At 51.0% G+C, this 17411-nt stretch overlaps 1 protein-coding gene across 1 annotated transcript in view; it reads right to left on the bottom strand.

Moving 5' to 3' along the window:
- The window catches only part of NLRP8 (NLR family, pyrin domain containing 8), a 17951-nt gene extending 742 nt beyond the window's left edge, over positions 1-17209 (bottom strand). Inside the window, exons 1-11 of the mRNA XM_010832146.1 lie at positions 17142-17209; positions 14577-14833; positions 13804-13878; positions 11714-13313; positions 9093-9263; positions 8573-8740; positions 7385-7447; positions 6759-6914; positions 4580-4750; positions 3580-3750; positions 226-415 (exon numbers count right to left, since the gene is read on the bottom strand). Coding sequence (XP_010830448.1) covers positions 226-415; positions 3580-3750; positions 4580-4750; positions 6759-6914; positions 7385-7447; positions 8573-8740; positions 9093-9263; positions 11714-13313; positions 13804-13878; positions 14577-14833; positions 17142-17209 — 3090 coding nt within the window. The remainder of the gene's footprint in view (positions 1-225; positions 416-3579; positions 3751-4579; positions 4751-6758; positions 6915-7384; positions 7448-8572; positions 8741-9092; positions 9264-11713; positions 13314-13803; positions 13879-14576; positions 14834-17141) is intronic.
- Between the last annotated feature and the right edge of the window lie 202 nt (positions 17210-17411).

Below are 17411 nucleotides of genomic sequence, written 5' to 3'. Positions count from 1 at the left end.
TTGAAAAATTTTTAAATGCAAAAAAAAAAAAAAAGAGCAGACGGAGTATCCGGGTCCACTTTCTCATCACAGACAAGCAGGAGTTGGGGTGTGGCAGCCCCATGAGGGAACTGTAGACCCCCAGCAAAGGGGTGCAGGATGTGGCCACCTCCGCCAGCAGCACCTCGGGCCCAGGGTCGCCCTCCCGACGAGGCGCCTTCCCTCCCAGGCCTGTGGCTGCCGCACCCGAAGCGGCGGGACGTACAGGACGACCTCGGGGCGGAGCACCCTCTTCAGGGCGGCGTCCTGCAAGAGCTTGGCGCCCTGGAGCCCGACGCCGTTTCCGCTGAGGTCCAGGTACCGCAGGGTCCGGTTGTGGAGGAGCACGGAGGTCAGGGCTGGGCAGCAGACGGAGGTGAACTGGCACTCCTCCAGCCTGCGGGAGGGAAACAGGGCGCGGCTGAGCGATGGCCAGCCGAGCTGTGAACAGCCCGGAAGGCATACTGTGGCCGGAACACCTCATTTCCTTCTGAATAGTCTAATGCTTTCAAACTGTGGTGCTAGAGAAGGCTCTTGAGACTTCCTTGGGCAGAAAGGAGATCCAACCAGTCCGTCCTAAAGGAAATCAGTCCTGAATACTCATTGGAAGGACTGATGCTGAAGCTCCAGTGCTTTGGCCACCTGATAAGGACAGCCAACTCATTGGAAAAGACCCTGATGCTGGGAAAGAGTGAAGGCGGGAGAAGAAGGGGATGACAGAGGGTGAGCTGGTTGGATGGCATCACCGACTCAATGGGCATGAGTTTGAGCAAACTCTGGGAGTTGGTGATGGACAGGGAAGCCTGGCATGTTGCAGTCCATGGGGTTGCATGGAGTTGGACACAACTTAGTGACTCAACAACAGAAGTTTTACTTTCCTTTTAAAAATTCTATATTGGAGCATAGTTGGTTGACAATGTTGTGTTAGTTGTAGGTATTCAGCCAAGAGATTCCCTTGTACATGTATATGTATCTTTTCTTTAAAAAATTTTTTCCCGTTTAGGTTATAGAGTGTTGAGCAGAGTTCTTCTGTGCTACACAGTAGGTCCTTGCTGGTTATCTGTTGTATATATAGTAGCAGTTTTAAAAAATTAAACTACTGTGTAACACAGGGGACTCTGCTCCATGCTATGTGTTAGCCTGGTTAGGAGGGGAATTTGGGAGAGAATAGATACATGTATATCTATGTTACGGCCAAGTCCCTTCACTGTTCACCTGAAACTATCACAACATTGTTAACCAGCTATGCTGCTGCTGCTGCTGCTAAGTCGTGTCCGACTCTGTGCAACCCCATAGACGGCAGCCCACCAGGCTCCTCCGTCTCTGGGATTCTCCAGGCAAGAATACTGGAGTGGGTTGCCATTTCCTTCTCCAATGCATGAAAGTGAAAAGTGAAAGTGAAGTCGCTCAGTCGTGTACGACTCTTAGCGACCCCATGGACTGCAGCCCACCAGGCTCCTCCATCCATGGGATTTTCCAGGCAAGAGTACTGAAGTGGGGTGCCATTGCCTTCTCTGGTTAATCAGCTATATCTTAATACAAAATAAAAAAGTTAAAAATAGATTACTTATTAAAAATATAGTTGATTTACAATGTTGTATTAATTTCTGCTGTACTGCAAAATGATTCAAATATACATATATATATATTTTTTCTTTTTTTTCACTTATGGTTACCTGGAAATGTATTCCATACTTGCAAATATACTTCACTCAACCTAGGAGATAAATCAATATTTAAATCCCAAGACTAAATTTCTGGAGTAAAAGAATTGTGACCTGCAGTGAATTCCCTTCGAGTAGTTAATTATCAACAAAAATGAAATCCATTATCAGGATTAATCCTAGGAATTAAAGATGTAACATAAAGTGATTTAAATGATCTAGACTTAAGTGATGTCACTTACATGTGGAATATAAGAAATCACACAAGTGAGTAAATATGCAAAACAAGAAAACTCACAGATATAGAAGACAAACTAGTGTTAACAAGGGGGAGATGGAAAAAAGGGAAAATTAACTAATTGAATTAAGAGAGACAAACTATTAAGTATAAAATAAGTAAGTAACAAGGATGTATTGTACAACATGGGGAATTGTAGTCATCATTTTTATAATAATGTTTAATGGGGTAGACTCTGTAAAAATACTGAATCACTATACTGGATGCATGAAACTAGTGTAATATGATAAGCAACTGTACTTCAAAAAAAAAAAAAACAAAAGCTCACATATCTGAGTGAAAAAAAAGATCTAGACTTAGAACCCAGGTCATACCAATAGTGAGCAGAAAATGCAGGTAGGAAAGAGGCAAAAAAAAAAAAAAGAAAAAGTGTATATGCATAACAATCACTTTGCTGTGTGCCTGAAACTGACACAATATTGTTAATCAATTCCAGTACAAAATTTAAAATGAATAAAAAATAAGTCTAAAAAAGTTTCAACCTTTGTTACTGGAGAAGAGATGTTTTTAAATCTTTTCCAAATATCTGGAGTAGCCACTATAACAATTAAAAATAGGGTAGATCCTTTTAAGTCACTGACTAGTATGATGTTGGCATAGAGATGTGATAAGAGAAGAAAGAATTATATACAGAGAAAAGAGTCCCTAAGCATAAACACTGATTTCAGAAGACTCCATCTAAGGCTAAGGTATTAGTCTAAAACTAACAAATGTTTCACTGAATGGAAGAATTTTTCCTGGAATGATGGTCCTTAAACCCTAGCATTCCTGGGAATCATGGGAGGTGTTTGTGAGACAGGCTGTGCGGGGCCCACGTGATCCAGCAACCCTACGTCTGGGTATGGACCCAAGAAATAGAAATGAGAATATCAGAGTTATCTGCACCTCATGTTCACAGAAGCACTGTTTACAACAGCCATGATATAGAGCAACCTAGATGCCCATCGCCAGATGAATGGATAAAGAAGGTGTGGTATGCACACACCGTGGAATACTACGCAGCCGTGAAGAAGCAGCTGTGGCACGTTTACAAAACAGCACACGTCGCAGCCACAAAGCAGAAGGAAACCCTGCCGTTTGTGATGACTTGGGTGGACTTCGAGGGCATAATGCTCAATGAGATAAACCAGACACATGCAGGCAAATGATGCAAGAATTTGCCTTTCTAACAACTTCCCAGACAAAAACATTCATAGTGATAAAAAATCCACTTGCCGATGCAGGAGATGTAGGTTTGATCCCTGGGTCAGGAAGATCCCTGGGAAGAGGAAATTGCAACCCACTGCAGTATTCTTGCTGGAAAATCTCATGGACAGAGGAACCTGGCAGGCTACAGTCCATGGGGTTGCAAAGTCGGATGCTACTGAGCGACCACACACACACACACACAGCCCCACAGCCCACAGGGTCACAGAGTCAGACACGACCGAGCGATTGAACAATACTTGAGGACTACACTCTGAGAACCACTGCTCTGAAGCTTCTAAGTCCTCTACCCAAATGGATGGCAAATCCCAGCAATGCAAAACACGTCCCCACATTCTACCCTGAGAATTTTACAGACCCCGGGTCCCAAAGGAAGCAATGGGGACAGCTTACTCGAGAACCTGGAGGCCAGAGTCAGGGTTCAACAGGGGCTGACACAGCAGGACCACGCCGCTGTCCCTCAGCCTGTTAGCGCCAAGGTCCAGACTTCTCAGGGTTTTATTTTTATCAAGAGCAGATGCTATATCTTGACAGCACTCGGAGGTCAGGGCGCAGTTCCTCAGCCTGCAAAGAAACACCCAACCAAACGCCTTTAAGCTTCTTTTCTGCTTTTTGTATTTTTTTTGTACAACAGCTTTACCTAAATATAATAATTGATGCTTTCGAACTGTGGTGCTGGAGAAGACTCTTGAGGGTCCCCTGGACAGCAAGATCAAACCAGTCAATCCTAAAGGAAGCCACCCTGAATATTCATTGGGTGATGCTGAAGCTGAAGCTCCAATACTTCGACCACCTGATGTGAAGAGAAGACTCATTGTAAAAGACCCTGATGCTGGGAAAGACTGGGGGCAGGAGAAGGGGGCGACAGAGGATGAGGTGGTTGGATGGCATCATTGACTCAACGGACATGAGTTTGAGCAAGCTCCGGGAGACGGTGAAGGACAGGGAAGCCTAGCGTGCTGCAGTAGATGGGGTTGCAAAGAGTTGGACACTACTGAAGTGATTTAGCACACATGCACAGCATCGCTGAAAGGAATTTAGCATGATCTGGTGTTGGAACTGCCTCAAGCTAATAGCTCCTGCAGTGATGAAAAGACGTCAGCATCTCTGACATCTCACAAAGCCGTGCCTCTGTGATTCCCTGCTGGGTCGCCCGGCACATACTCTGAGAACTCTGTCCCTAGCTAGTTTGCCCCTGAAACTGAAACCACTGCCATCCTCCTCTCTGTTACGCTTTCTTCCAGTATCCGCACAAAGCCACGCGTGCAGTAGGCGCTTGATCAATCCGTGGCGTAAAGGAACATATAACATACACAGGGCAGTCTCTCCCCACCGCCCTATTCTTCCCCAGGGAGTTCCAGAGAGCACACCGCTAGTAAGTCTAGGGACTTACACCAGCCTCTGCAGAGGACACGGAAAGTGTTGCAAGATGTTCCAGAGCTGCTTCACCCCGTCATCCTGCAAGGCGTTTTCTGCCAGGCTCAGGTGGGTCAGACTCTGGTTACTCACGAGAGAAAAGGCAAGACTTTCGCAGGAAAGCGGCGTGAGGTCACAATTCTCCAGCCTGTGGGTGAGACACTCACAGTCGGGATGCAGTTTAATTTGTTCCCTTGACTGGGTTTCTCCTGGTCTCCTGCTGAGACTCAACGGTTTCCATCTGGGCTTCCGATCTAAAGGCAGACGTCTCCTCCCACTTCTGTGACCACCTCTTAGGGCTTCCCGGGTTTAAAGGAGAGGACTGGGGGTCATGATGTGAGAAGGAATTGTGGATCAAGAAAACAGTTATAGAGAGGGATGAAGAGGGTAGAAAGCGACCAGCAGGGACTCTAAGAGTGAAGACATTTATGGAGATGACGTGGGAAGAGACAACATCTCAGAAAGTTACAGAAAGATGGAAAGGTGCCCTGAAGACGTAAGGCAGGCCTTGGTGTTAGAGAAGCTAAGATGCAGCGGCTTCCTTGGAGGTCCGGTGGTTACGGCCCTGCGCTTCCACTGCAGGGGCACGGGTTTGATCCTGGGTGGGGGAACTAACCTCCCACATGCCATGTAGCCAAAAGCAGACGAAAAAAACAGCTAAGGTGGAGAGGATGGTTCTGAAAGCGTTTTCATCCACAGCGAGGGAGGGCAGATGTAAATGAGAAAGTGTCTGCTGCTGGGACTTCTCTGGTGGTCTGGTGGCTAAGCCTGCACGGCCCCAGTGCAGAGGCTCAGGTTCGATCCCCAGTCAGGGAGGTCAGTCCCACATGCTGCAGCTAAGACCGGCTCAGCCAAATAAATAAAATAAATTAAACGTTAAGAAAATAAAATGGAGGAAAGAAAGTACCTAATGTTGTCATCACTCGGTGTGGTGACAGCTGATCACTGGACTTAGCGTGGTGATCGTTCTGTGAGTTAGAAAGTACCAGGTCACCGGAAACTCACCAAGGTTGTGAGTCAGTTATACTTCAGTTAAAAAATAATCTAGTGCTTGAGTTACACATAAACAGCAGCATGTCATTTTCTCCTCAACAGATGGGCCAAAGCTGTAACAGTAACAAGAGTCTGATGAGAATTTGGTGCGGGCGGATTTTCACACACCGCAGGTGGGACTGCAAATTGGTACGTGTGGTCTGGAAATGAGCCTGGTAAGCCTGAAGATAAGCACTCTCCGTGACATGGCAGTTCTACGCGTGTGTGTGTGTGTGTGTGTGTGTGTGAACAGCTCAGGCCTCAGCGGCAGATAAGACAGACACCTAAACTGTTGCGCGTTCATACATGTTACCACCTAGCACCAAAAAGGAACAGCCTGTAGAAACAACGAAACACAGAAGACGTCAGTTGACTGGGAAAAGCACACACGGCTGATGAGGCCGCTCGAGAGCCCGAGGGCCTGCAGACCCGTGCTCCGGGTCGGGGTCCATGTGCGGCCGTGTCGCGGCAAACACAGGTAGGGAGCCTGAGCCCACCTCCAGATGGGGCGGGGGTCCCGGGGCCGGGGTCACCCGTGAGGAGGGAAGATGGTGCCGGCGAGGTTCCAGTGCGAAGAGGGGCTGACGACGCGCCAGGATAACTGTGCTTCTACCTCCCGGGGCAGCCGGTGCAGACACGTGCTGGGTGAGAGCCCTGTCTGTCTCTGTCTCGCCCTCTCCCTGCCTCCTCGTCTGTCTCCCTGTCTGTCTCTCCGTCTCTGTCTGTCTGTCGGTGTCTCTCTCTGTGTGTCTTTCCCTGTCTCTGCCTGTCTCTCTCTCTCTGTCTCCCTGTCTGTCTCTCCATCTGTCTCTGTCTCTCTATCTCTGTCTGTCTGTCTGTCTCTCCATCTGTCTCTATCTGTCTGTCTGTCTCTGTCCGTCTCTCAGTCTCTGTCTGTCTCCCTGTCTCTCCATCTGTCTCTGTCTCTCTCTGTGTCTGTCTGTCTCTGTCTGTCCATCTGTCTGTCTATCTGTCTCTCTCTCTCTCTCAACCCTTCACTGTCCCCCCCACACCATTAACAATCACAAGACTTTGCTTTGTTCCGTGATGCACTCTCCCCCCTGTTCTGTTTTCCTCCGTCTCCCAACCGTCTGAGGCACAGCACGGCACCCCGTAAGACTCACGACAGCCTCTCCAGCTGGGGCGCCAGCACCGGGGGACACTCCTCGCCCCTCTCCAGGGAGCCACGTCTCAGCATCAGGGTCTTCAGGTGGATGTTCCTCTTGAGACTCCTGGTGAGGTCAGCCCCGTTGGTGGGGTCAAACGGGCAACCTTCCAGCCTGCGGGAGTCACAGCGACAGCAGCCCTGAGCTCCCGGGGGTGTGGTGCCCCCAGCCACCCGACCTCGCATCCTCCTCGGCCCTTGTCCCTCCCCGAGAGCCGCGGGAGGGGGCTTCCATCCTCTCCGGGTGAACCCGCATCCATTCAGCATCTGAACTGCACATCACCAACGGAAAACGGGCTTCCCTGCTGGCTCAGCTGGTAACAAATCCACTGCAATGCGGGAGACCCCGGTTCAATTTCTGGGTTGGGAAGATCCGCTGGAGAAGAGAAAGGCTACCCACTCCAGGATTCTGGCCTGGAGAATCCCATGGACTGTGTAGTCCACGGGGTCACCAAGGATCAGACATGACTGAGTGACTTTCACTAGTACAATAGAAAACAACACACGCGGGGCCGTGACGAACTGGCGTGGGGTAACCGTGGGGCTCTAATCCCAGACAGGGACTCCGCCTGCCCTCGAGCACACCTTCTTTCCACGCTTATCCGCCAAACCACCTTCAGGATGAAGAACCAGCGGACAGAGTAGGGGCTGCAGGTGGGGGGCGGGGTGGAGGAAATGATGGTTTAAGGGCGCAACCCCCCAGTTATAAGGTGACTGAACTCTGGAGATCACTGGTCCAATCTGCTGATGGTGATTAACTCGAGGGCCGTGTGCACGGACGTGGCTAACAGAGCTGATCTCAAGGGTTTAAACGGCGGCTTGCGAGCCGGCCAAGGGGTTAATTAGCCTGACGGTGGTGAGCGGTTCACAGTGCGTGCATGCATGAGACCATCATCTTAAAAAAGAAGCTGAGTGAACGGTCACAAACAGGAATGAAAGGCTGTCATTTGCAGCAACAGAGATGGATCCAGAGATGATCATACTGTGTGAAGTGAGTCAAACACAGACATTTTGGTATCACTTGTATGTGGAATCTGAAGCATAACATGAAAGAATTTATTTACAGAAGAGAAACAGACTCACAAACATAGGAGACAAAGTCACAGTTACTAAAGGGGAAAGGGATGGGGAGAGGCAGAGATCAGGAGTCCGGGATGAACAGGTCTATGTTCAGGACAGATTATGTCCAGAATCGACTGCGTTGCTGTACAGCAGAAGCAAAGACAACATTGTAAAGCAACTATAGTCCAATTAAACAATAAAGTAGATGAAGCAACAAGGGTTTCCTCTATAGCACAGGAAACTGTAGGGCTTCCCAGGTTAAGGACCCGCCTGCCATTGCAGGAGACACCAGTTCCATCCCTGGGTCGGGAAGAACCCCTGGAGGAGGGCCCGGCAATCCACTCTAGTATTCTTGCCTGGAGAATCCCCCTGGACAGAGGAGCCTGGTGGGCTACAGTCCATGGTGTCGCACAGAGTTGGACAGGACTGAAGCAACTTAGCACAGCACAGCATAGCCCAGGGAACTATCTTCAATATCTCACAATAACCTATAATGGAAAAGAATCTGAAAAAAAAATCTATCTGCAGAACGGAATCGCTGTGCTGTACACCTGAAGCTAACACGATATTGTAAATCGATGACACTTTGATAAGAGAAGAAAGCTGGGTGAAACGAGCAGCAACTGCACACAGTGAGACGTCAGCCAGACTGAGCCTGCAACCAGTGCCCTGGGTGCCGGCGTCCTGTCCCCGCCGCGCCTCGGGCCTCACCTGAGAAACTGCAGAAAACACCATGGGTGTTTCAGGGTGTTGCAGAGAGCATCTATCACTTGGCATCCCACTTCTGTGTCTTGTATTTCCAAGTGTCTCAGGTACTGGTTTTCCACCAAAACTCTGATGATGCCTTCACTCACCACGAGGGAGCCCACACGCTTAAAGCTGAGGAAGCAAGCGGTGTCAGTTATCACAGTGTCCTACGAGCCCATCAACCCTGAACACTCTCTGGAAGGATGGATGCTGAAGCTGAAGCTCCAGTACTTTGGCCCCCTGATGTGAAGACCTGACTTCTTGGAAAAGAACCTGATGCTGGGAAAGAGAAAAGGCGGGAGGAGAAGGGGGAGACAGAGGATGAGATGGCTGGATGGCATCACTGACTCGATGGACATGAGTTTGAGCAAGCTCTGGGAGATGGTGAAGGACAGGGAAGCCCGGTGTGCTGCGATCCATGGAGTCGCTAAGAGTTGGACACGACTGAGCGGCCGACACTGAGGTCAGGCTGACTGGCACTCACATCAGTTTCCGGAGGTTACAGTGGGGATGCCTCAGTGCTGCGGCAAGAGTCTCCACGGCCTCTGTGTCCATCACACTGTCTCTCACAGTCAGGACTTCCAAACTCTCGTGTGTCTTAAACACAGAGCAGAAGTCTTGCCACCAGAGAGAACGCAAGTCACTGCCTTCTGGTCTGTGTGGGAGTAAAAAAAAAAAAGAAAAGAAAAAATAGCTCATCATTAGCTATTAAGCTCGAGAAAACCTACCAGCAAACCCAGGACTTGCTTATGATCGTGGATCCCTTTGGGGCTTTCCTGAGATGCCCTCATTTAGAAAGTGGCCCAGGGGACTTGCCTGGTGGCCCAGTGATTAAGAATCTGCCTCGCAATGCAGGGGGTGTGGGTTTCATCCTTGGTGGGAACTAAGCTCCCACATGCCTGCAGAGCAGCAAACCCCCGCGTTACAGCTACTGAGCCCAGGAGGCACAGCTGAAGCGTCTGCGCTTCGAGGGGAGATCCCACATGATGCAAGGAGGGAGCGGCTGCCGCCACCCAGACCCCACGCAGCCAAATACATACTTAAAAAATAAATACAGAGTCGCCCAGCAGAACTGCTCTGAGACTTCTCATTCTATTCCAGGGAGATTTGTGGCCCCACTTACAGTTTAACATGACTGAGGGAGAGAGAGAGCTGCGCTGTGATCAGTCAGGATTTATATGCGGGCAGGTCTTAGGTCGCCAGATAGAAACCGTATTCTTACTGTGTGCCTATGAAATTGTCATTAAGGAGAAACGCCTTGAAGCAAGTCAGGGAAGGAGAAGTATCATATGACACCCCTCGTATGTGGGATCTAGAGAGAAATCATGCAAATGAACTTATGAAACAGAAAGAGACTGAACTTATTCAGAGAATGAACTTATGGTCCATTTTAGTCACTCAGTTGTGTCTGACTCTTTGGGAACTTACGTTCAGCAAGGGGGAAGGATGGGGGGAAGGGATGGTTAGGGAATTTGGGATGGACATGCACACGCTGCTATTAAAATGGAGAACCAACAAGGACCTTCTGTAGACACAGGGAACTCTGCTCAGGGCTGTGTGGGAGCCTGGATGGGAGGGGGCTTGGGGGAGCATGGACACGTGTATATGTAGGGCTGAGTCCCTTCACTGTTCACCAGAAACTATTGCGGCATTGTTAATTGGCTCTACCACACATAAAGTAAAAATTTTAAAAAGGAAGAAAAAAATTCTATAAAGGAACAGAATAAGGGGAAAGTATCATTATTACTATTAGGGCATGGTGAGCACAGAGTCTAAAGTCTCTCCCAACAGCAGCGTGTTCAGTGGTTTGGCTCCGGTCTTCACCTTCACTCTTCCCCATCACAGACCCCACTGGACAGCATGTGCCTGGAGACTGAAAACATTACAGTGTGTACAGAATGAGGGGGACAGACAGGGGAGCCCCACAGAATGAGGGGGACAGACAGGGGAGCCCCAGAGAGTGAGGAGCACAGACGGGGGAGCCCCACAGAATGAGGGGGACAGACAGGGGAGCCCCACAGAATGAGGGGGACAGACGGGGGAGCCCCACAGAATGAGGGGGACAGACGGGGAGCCCCAGAGAGTGAGGAGCACAGATGGGGGAGCCCCACAGAGTGAGGGGGACAGACAGGGGGAGCCCCACAGAGTGAGGGGGACAGACGGGGGGAGCCCCACAGAGTGAGGGGGACAGACGGGAGGGAGCCCCACAGAATGAAGGGGTGACAGATGGGAGGGAGCCCCAGGTGCGTGGTGGGGAGGGCACTCAGCATAGCAGGAAGGAAGGTGAACTGTGCATCTTGCTTTTTTGTTCCAGGATTTTCTTGGTTTTAGTGGAACCCAGCAACCCCAGGCATAGTGTCTGTCCTGTTATTTTCCCCCAGCTTAGGAGTTACTTTCTTTTCCATTTTATGCTTTTCCACCAGCAGTTTGGGGCTTCCTTGGTGGGTCAGCTGTAAAGAACCTGCCTGCCAGTGCAGGAGATGTAAGAGACATGGGTTCGATCCCTGGGTCAGGAAGACCCTCTGGAGAAGGACATGGCAACCCACTCCAGTGTTTTCCCCGGAGAATCCCATGGACAGAGGAGCCTGGCGGGCTACAGTCCGTGGGGTTGCAAAGAATCAGACACGACTTAGCAACTAAACAATGATGGGAGGTTTAGAATGTCACACACTCTTAGACACGTGGGTCAGTGAAACTGTACCAAATGTTCACGACAACCCCCGGCCGAGACATAAACGCTGGTTTCCTGCTTGTGTTTTCAACGAAGCCATATTGTTTCAAGCAGAATTACTCGGAATATGACTAAACACATGCTCTGCAACATTTAACCCAGGACTTCCTTTAGTTGCATGAGAGAGAAAAAAAATACACGAAGTTTCTCTAGTTCACTGACGGTCTCTGGGGTTCAGATAATGAAGTCACCATTGAGCCCACCACTACCAATTCTTTTTTTTTGTTAAACTGGAACGGCCTGTTTATAAGACAAACTCCCATGCACAAGGGATCAACTCACAACAGGCGGTCACCCTTGATGCCCAGGAGATGCTAGACAAGGCTCCCCAACAGGACCCCGAATCCCACCGAAGGAGAGATTTGAGCACTTACTGGGGGGAAGGAAGAGGGCCTGGTGAGAGGCTGGTGGCTTTGGCGATGGCCCAGGAGATGGTCACTTCTAACTCCCGCAGCTGTCGGCAGAACTTGAGGCAGAAAGCGGAGACCTGCAGGTCTCTGATCTTGCTGATGACCAGCAGAGCCTTACGGTGGTTGTGGAGGATCTGACCCACGAAGACCTCCTCCCGGATCTCGTGCAGACAGTAGAACAGCTGGGGGAGCCCGTGCTGCGGGGTCAGGGGGTCACCGTCGGGCGGCATGGTGGCGACCTTCAGCAGCTTCCTCTTGTTCCCCAGGGACACCTTGCACCCAAACAGCTGCTCCACGGCAAGGGCGCACGTGTCATTCAACAGCCCAAACAGGAACAGCGCCATCCCGGCCAGGTGGTTTTTCCTTCTCCCGGGATGAGCGAGCAGCTGAAAGATGCGGAAGCGATCCAACACTTGGAAATTCCTGAGCCTCTGCGGGAAGCAGAGGACGAACAGCAGGGCGGCAAAGAACTCCTGGAAGCTCGGGTGGGCGAAGGCGATGAGGTCCCCGCCAGCCACCGCCCTCCGGAGGACCCTCACCCCGAGAAACACCTCGACGTCCCTGTCGTCCAGTCTGGCCAGCTTGAGGTCCATCTCACTGAACACCCACTGGTTCTTCCACATGCCCTCCACAGCCAAGGAGCACAGGCGTTTCAACTGCTCCTGGGGGGTCTCGCCGACGACATGCCTCACCTTAGTTGGCAACAGGCTGGAGAGGTAGTGGATGAACACGGCCGTGGCATTGGGGAATGCCCGCGGCAGGCTGCTTCCTCTCTCCATCTGTTGCTTCAGACAAGAGCAGACCAGCCAGCAGATGACGGGGACTCGGCACATGGAGAAGAGGACCGCGTTGCCCATGGCAAAACGCAAGGCTGCGACGGCATCGCGCCTGTTTTTGAAGTACGACCTGAAGTACCTGGATCTCTCAGGCGCACTGAAGCCCATCAGGGTGATCAGAGAGGGGCTGTTCAGAAAGGGGCCCACGGTCTTCCACAAGCTGAACCTCAGGAAGACGATGATGGTGGCATCAGGGAGCATCCTTTTGCTCAACAGACTGGTCAGGAGGACGGAGCCTGGCATCTTCTGGCTCCAGTCTTCACTCAGGTCCTCCCGTCTGTCTATGAGGGTCAAGGTTAGTTCCTCGAAGCCATCCAGCAGGAGGAGGAGGTGTTCTGGGTGGGAGAGGATCCTAGACGCGAGAGCTGGAGACCCGGACAACTTGCAGGCGATCAGCTCGGAGAAGCTCTGCTCCTCCGGCCGGTCCATCTCCTGGCAGTGGACGTAGAAAGCGAGCCAGCCCTTGTGGGCGTAGAACTTGTTCTCTGCCCACTGCTGCATCACTTTTTTGGCCATGGTGGTTTTCCCGACGCCGGCGTCTCCCTGAAGGACCACGGTCTTGGGCTGTCTTCCTTGGGGCTTTCTGGGGAGAAGAAGACACTGCAGGAGTGTGTCTTCTCTGCAGGGCTCTTGGTAAAAGAAGTCCACGTTGTTCCCAGGCCAAGATGTCCTGTCCCACAGGGTTGAGTGCTCACTCATCACACGTGCCTTGTACTCCCGAATTTTATCTGCAGGAACGAGACGGGGGAGACACAGGGTCCAGCATCAGCTGTTCGTGAGAACTAACCGATCGACCAGAGAACGAGCCTCTGTGTCTACCGTAGGCTCTGGGACACAGGTGCACTGATGAGGCACTTGTCCTGCAAGCCCTGGTGTTCCAGGGGCTAAGGCTCAATCCTCCCAATGCAGGGGGCACAGGCTTTGTCCCTGGTCAGGGAACTAGACCCCACATGCCGAAACTAAGACCTGGCACAGCCAAAAATAAATTAAAAAAAAAATACGAAGAAAAAAAAAGACTGAATCCAACCGAGAGAGAGAAGGATGGTGGCTGGACTTCCTTCTGAGATGAGTTCACAAGCGCTCCTTTATCTGAAGTTCTGATTCACAGAAGGGACACTGGGCACACCCGTTTGCAGTGCCCCCCACCTCAGGAAGCCAGCATCTCATCCCAACCCACCGCCTCTTGTCTGCCACGGTCTACACAGGGCCAGCACGTACCAGACTCATCTTCCTCCAAAGTCAGCTCCCTCTTTCTCAGGCTCAAGGCCTCTGGTTCCAAGTTAGGTAAAATTTCTGGAACAGACCAAAAAAACAAAAAGGAGGCTGCCTCATAGGCATGACAAGATGGACAGAAAGACAGAGCCGCCCAGAGGCAATAGGGCCTTTAAGGAGAGTGGCGGCCAGGCCATCCACAACTCTCATCCTCTCATCTCCTTGGCGCAGGGAGAGGAAAATACCTGGGCTTCCATCACCATGTTGGGAGGTGAGAATGGTGCAGAGGCAGACGGTACCGGGAAGGGTGTCTGTGTGTGTGTATTCAGTCGCTTAGTCGTAATGTAAAGCCAATGTCAAAAGGGTGGGGAGGGGAGGGAAGTTCTAGAATAAAAGTGTTTTAAAAGCTGTAATGCGTGCATGCTAAGTCGCTTCAGTCGTGTCTGACTCTTTGTGACCCCATGGACTGTAGCCTGCCAGGATCCTCTGTCCATGGGATTCTCCAGCCAGGAATACTGGAGCAGGTTGCCATTTCCTTCTCCAGGGGATCTTCCTGACCCAGGGATTGAACTCGTGTCTCTTACATTGCAGGCAACTTCTCTACCACGGAGCCGCCAGGGAAGCCCGTACATGTGTGTGTATGTCTGTGTGTACACACACACACACACATATACACTCCACTTCTTTCTTGTTCAGCTGGCCCACAGGAGCGGCTGAGAAAGCGCTGAGTTCTCCAGCCCCCAAGCCCACCCCCAGCTCTGTTCTAGATCCCCTCTCACCGTTCAGCTCCCTCTGCGTCTGAAGACACAGCTCTGTCTGGTTCATCTTGGCGAAGATGTCACGAGCCATCTCCCAGGCGCGTTGTCCCGGGAAGTACTCGGTCAGCAGATGAACCAGCTCCCCGCAGCGGGCTGACTTCAGCTGGTCCCAGGTGAGCGGGCTGCAGCCGGGTCTGGGGTTCTCCTCCACCAAAAGCTGCTTGAACCTTTGTAGATGCTCCGCGCTTACAGAAAGCATGAAAGGCATGACTCCGTTTCTGAAGGGGAGGGTGGAGGAGGAGGAGGACTCCAGCGAGGGAGGGGAGACACCAGAGGGGGACAGAGGGGAGGACGGGCAAGAGGAGGGGTCAGAGTTCAAGCTCATGTCGCCCATGGTCATTCAGGGTTGGGAACTGCAGCACCAGCGGGCAGAGGGGACCAGCTGGAAGAGAAGACAGAGGCAGCCTGTGGATACATGAGGTTACAGAATGTGAGAGCACCATCCTGGGGAGGAGGTTTATTTAGACTTGATGGAGCCTGGCGGCTTCCCTGGTGGTCCAGACCTAAAGAACCCGCCTGCAGTGCAGGAGACCTGGGTTCCATCCCTGGGCAGGGAAGAGCCTCTGGAGGAGGAAATGGCAACCCGCTCCAGTGTCCTTGCCTGGAGAATCCCATGGACAGAGGAGCCTGGCGGGCTGCAGTCCACGGGGTCACGAAAGGGTGCGATATGACTGAGTGACGAACACTGTAACCGGTGAAGCCTGTCACGTGCTGGATTTTCTCTTTCCCTCCCTTCCTGGGAAACTCTCTGTTCTGTGGAAAGACCTGGGGTCCATCCGGTGCTGGGGCTCAGCATTTAGACTCAAATTCACTCTGGCGTTTATTCTTTTCTCACCTTTGATGGCGGGAATCTTATCATAGCTGCCGGGCACGGTTCTCAGAGAGACACCCCCAGAGGTACATTTAAGACAGTGCCTGGTACATCAAAGCTTCCGAGAAGGACTCGGGCTTCCTTCTATACCATGGTTATTTTAAAGACTCACAATAAAAAAAAAAAAACAAAAAAACAAAAAAAACAAGCTAATGTCAAAAGGGTGGGGAGGGGAGGGAAGTTCTAAAATAAAAGTGTTTTAAAAGCCGTAATGCGTGCTTGCTAAGTCGTTTCAGTCCTGTCTGACTCTTTGCAACCCTGTGGACTGTAGCCCGCCAGGCTCCTCTGTCCATGGGATTCTCCAGGCAAGAATACTGGACTGGGTTGCCATTTCCTTCTCCAGGGCATCTTCCCAACCCAGGGATCGAACCTGCGTCTCTTACGTCTCCTGAATTGGCAGGCAGGCTCTTTACATCAGTGCCACCTGGGAAGCTCAAACCCTGTAATAAGCGGATGCAATTTGTGCTCCTAGTTTAAATAAGACAGCTGTAGGAGATATTCTTAGGACAGCTGGGGAAGTTTGAATATGGATTTGATAATATATGGTATTAAAGAATTAATGTAAATATTTTTTAAAAGGTATGTATGTTATTCCCTGCTACCTATCTTCTCCACATCACATCCTTCTTCCACCGGCTTGCACCGGATTTATTGTGTGTAAAGAGCGGAATGTGGAGGAAGAGAGAATGAAGTCTTTATCAGGAGGGGCTTGAGTCTCGGTCTACTTATGCTCACATCCTATTGCTTCTCCGAGTTTTTTTGTTTTTTAAGATTTTGGGATGTGGACCATTTTTAAAGTCTTTATTGAGTTTGTTACCATAATGCTTCTGTTCCATGTTTTGGATTTTTGGCCACAAGGCACGTGGGATCTTAGCCCCCTGACCAGGATGGAACCCGCCCCCTCCCGCCCCCGCACCGGGAGGTGGGGTCTCAACCGCTGGATCACCAGGGGAGCCCCTCTCTGAGTCATCTTTCCTTATCATCCTTCGGCGCTCATCCCCTCATCCGGGAACTTCCCGGTTGCTTAAGTCATCCTGTGCTGGGCGCTGACTCAAAGTTCTCTCTCTTTCCCTTTGCAGCAGTGGTTGTGGATAATTGCAAGCTCCCTGTGGATAAGAACCACCTCCACTCTTGATTCCGTTATTCTGCTATTTGAGCAAAAAGAAGAAGCCTAGGTTAAGAAAAAGGGAAGATCTTCAATATAACAACCGAACTTCACACCTCGAGGAACTAGAAAGAGAAGCGTGAATGCACGGGTCTGATCCAGTAACTGTGGGAAAGTGCCGTGGAAGACTAGGACGTGGAAAAGGAAAACAACCCACTCACCCCGAAGGGAGCTAGGCTTCCTGGCTCCTTCCTGTCACAGACATCTCCCAAAGCAGAACGAGAAGGTGCTGGGCCGGCCCGCCGTCCACCTTTATAAGCTCTGGGCACCGCTCAGCTTCCGCCCTAGTTTCCCATTGGCTGCGGCTGGCACCTTGCCGCCTCCTCACCGCACAAGCTGGAAAGCATTTAGCATTCTGAGTGGGAGGGCCTGGGCTGCAAGGCTTATCCTCACGGGTGCTCCCATTTGGGAAGGACCTGCGCCCCTGCCTCTTCGATTCAGCAGAACAAGCAACTTTAGAAAATGACAGGTTTGGGGAGTTCCGCCGGACTCGTAGAGGGCAAAACGCCTGTCCTCAGCACAAAGATGCTGCGTCCAGCGGTAAACCTCTAGAGCCATTAACCGGATGATCTTGTTCCCATGACCGTCACCCCTATTTGGAATGTAATTTCACTGAGCAAAAGGAAGGTTTTGGCATCAGCAGGTCCTAATGTGGGTCTCCCCAAAACAGACCCTCTCAGAGGGAGACCCAGAGACAGAGCATGTCAGAATATCACACACACATCTTGGTCATAGCTTTTCCACAAAATCTGTTGGGTTT

Source organism: Bison bison, unplaced genomic scaffold (genome assembly GCF_000754665.1).
Source record: "Bison bison bison isolate TAMUID 2011002044 unplaced genomic scaffold, Bison_UMD1.0 scf7180017860427, whole genome shotgun sequence".
In the NCBI taxonomy this organism is placed as follows: domain Eukaryota; kingdom Metazoa; phylum Chordata; class Mammalia; order Artiodactyla; family Bovidae; genus Bison; species Bison bison.
The sequence above is the reverse complement of the archived record's forward strand: the minus strand, read 5'-3'. Positions and strand labels throughout refer to the sequence as shown.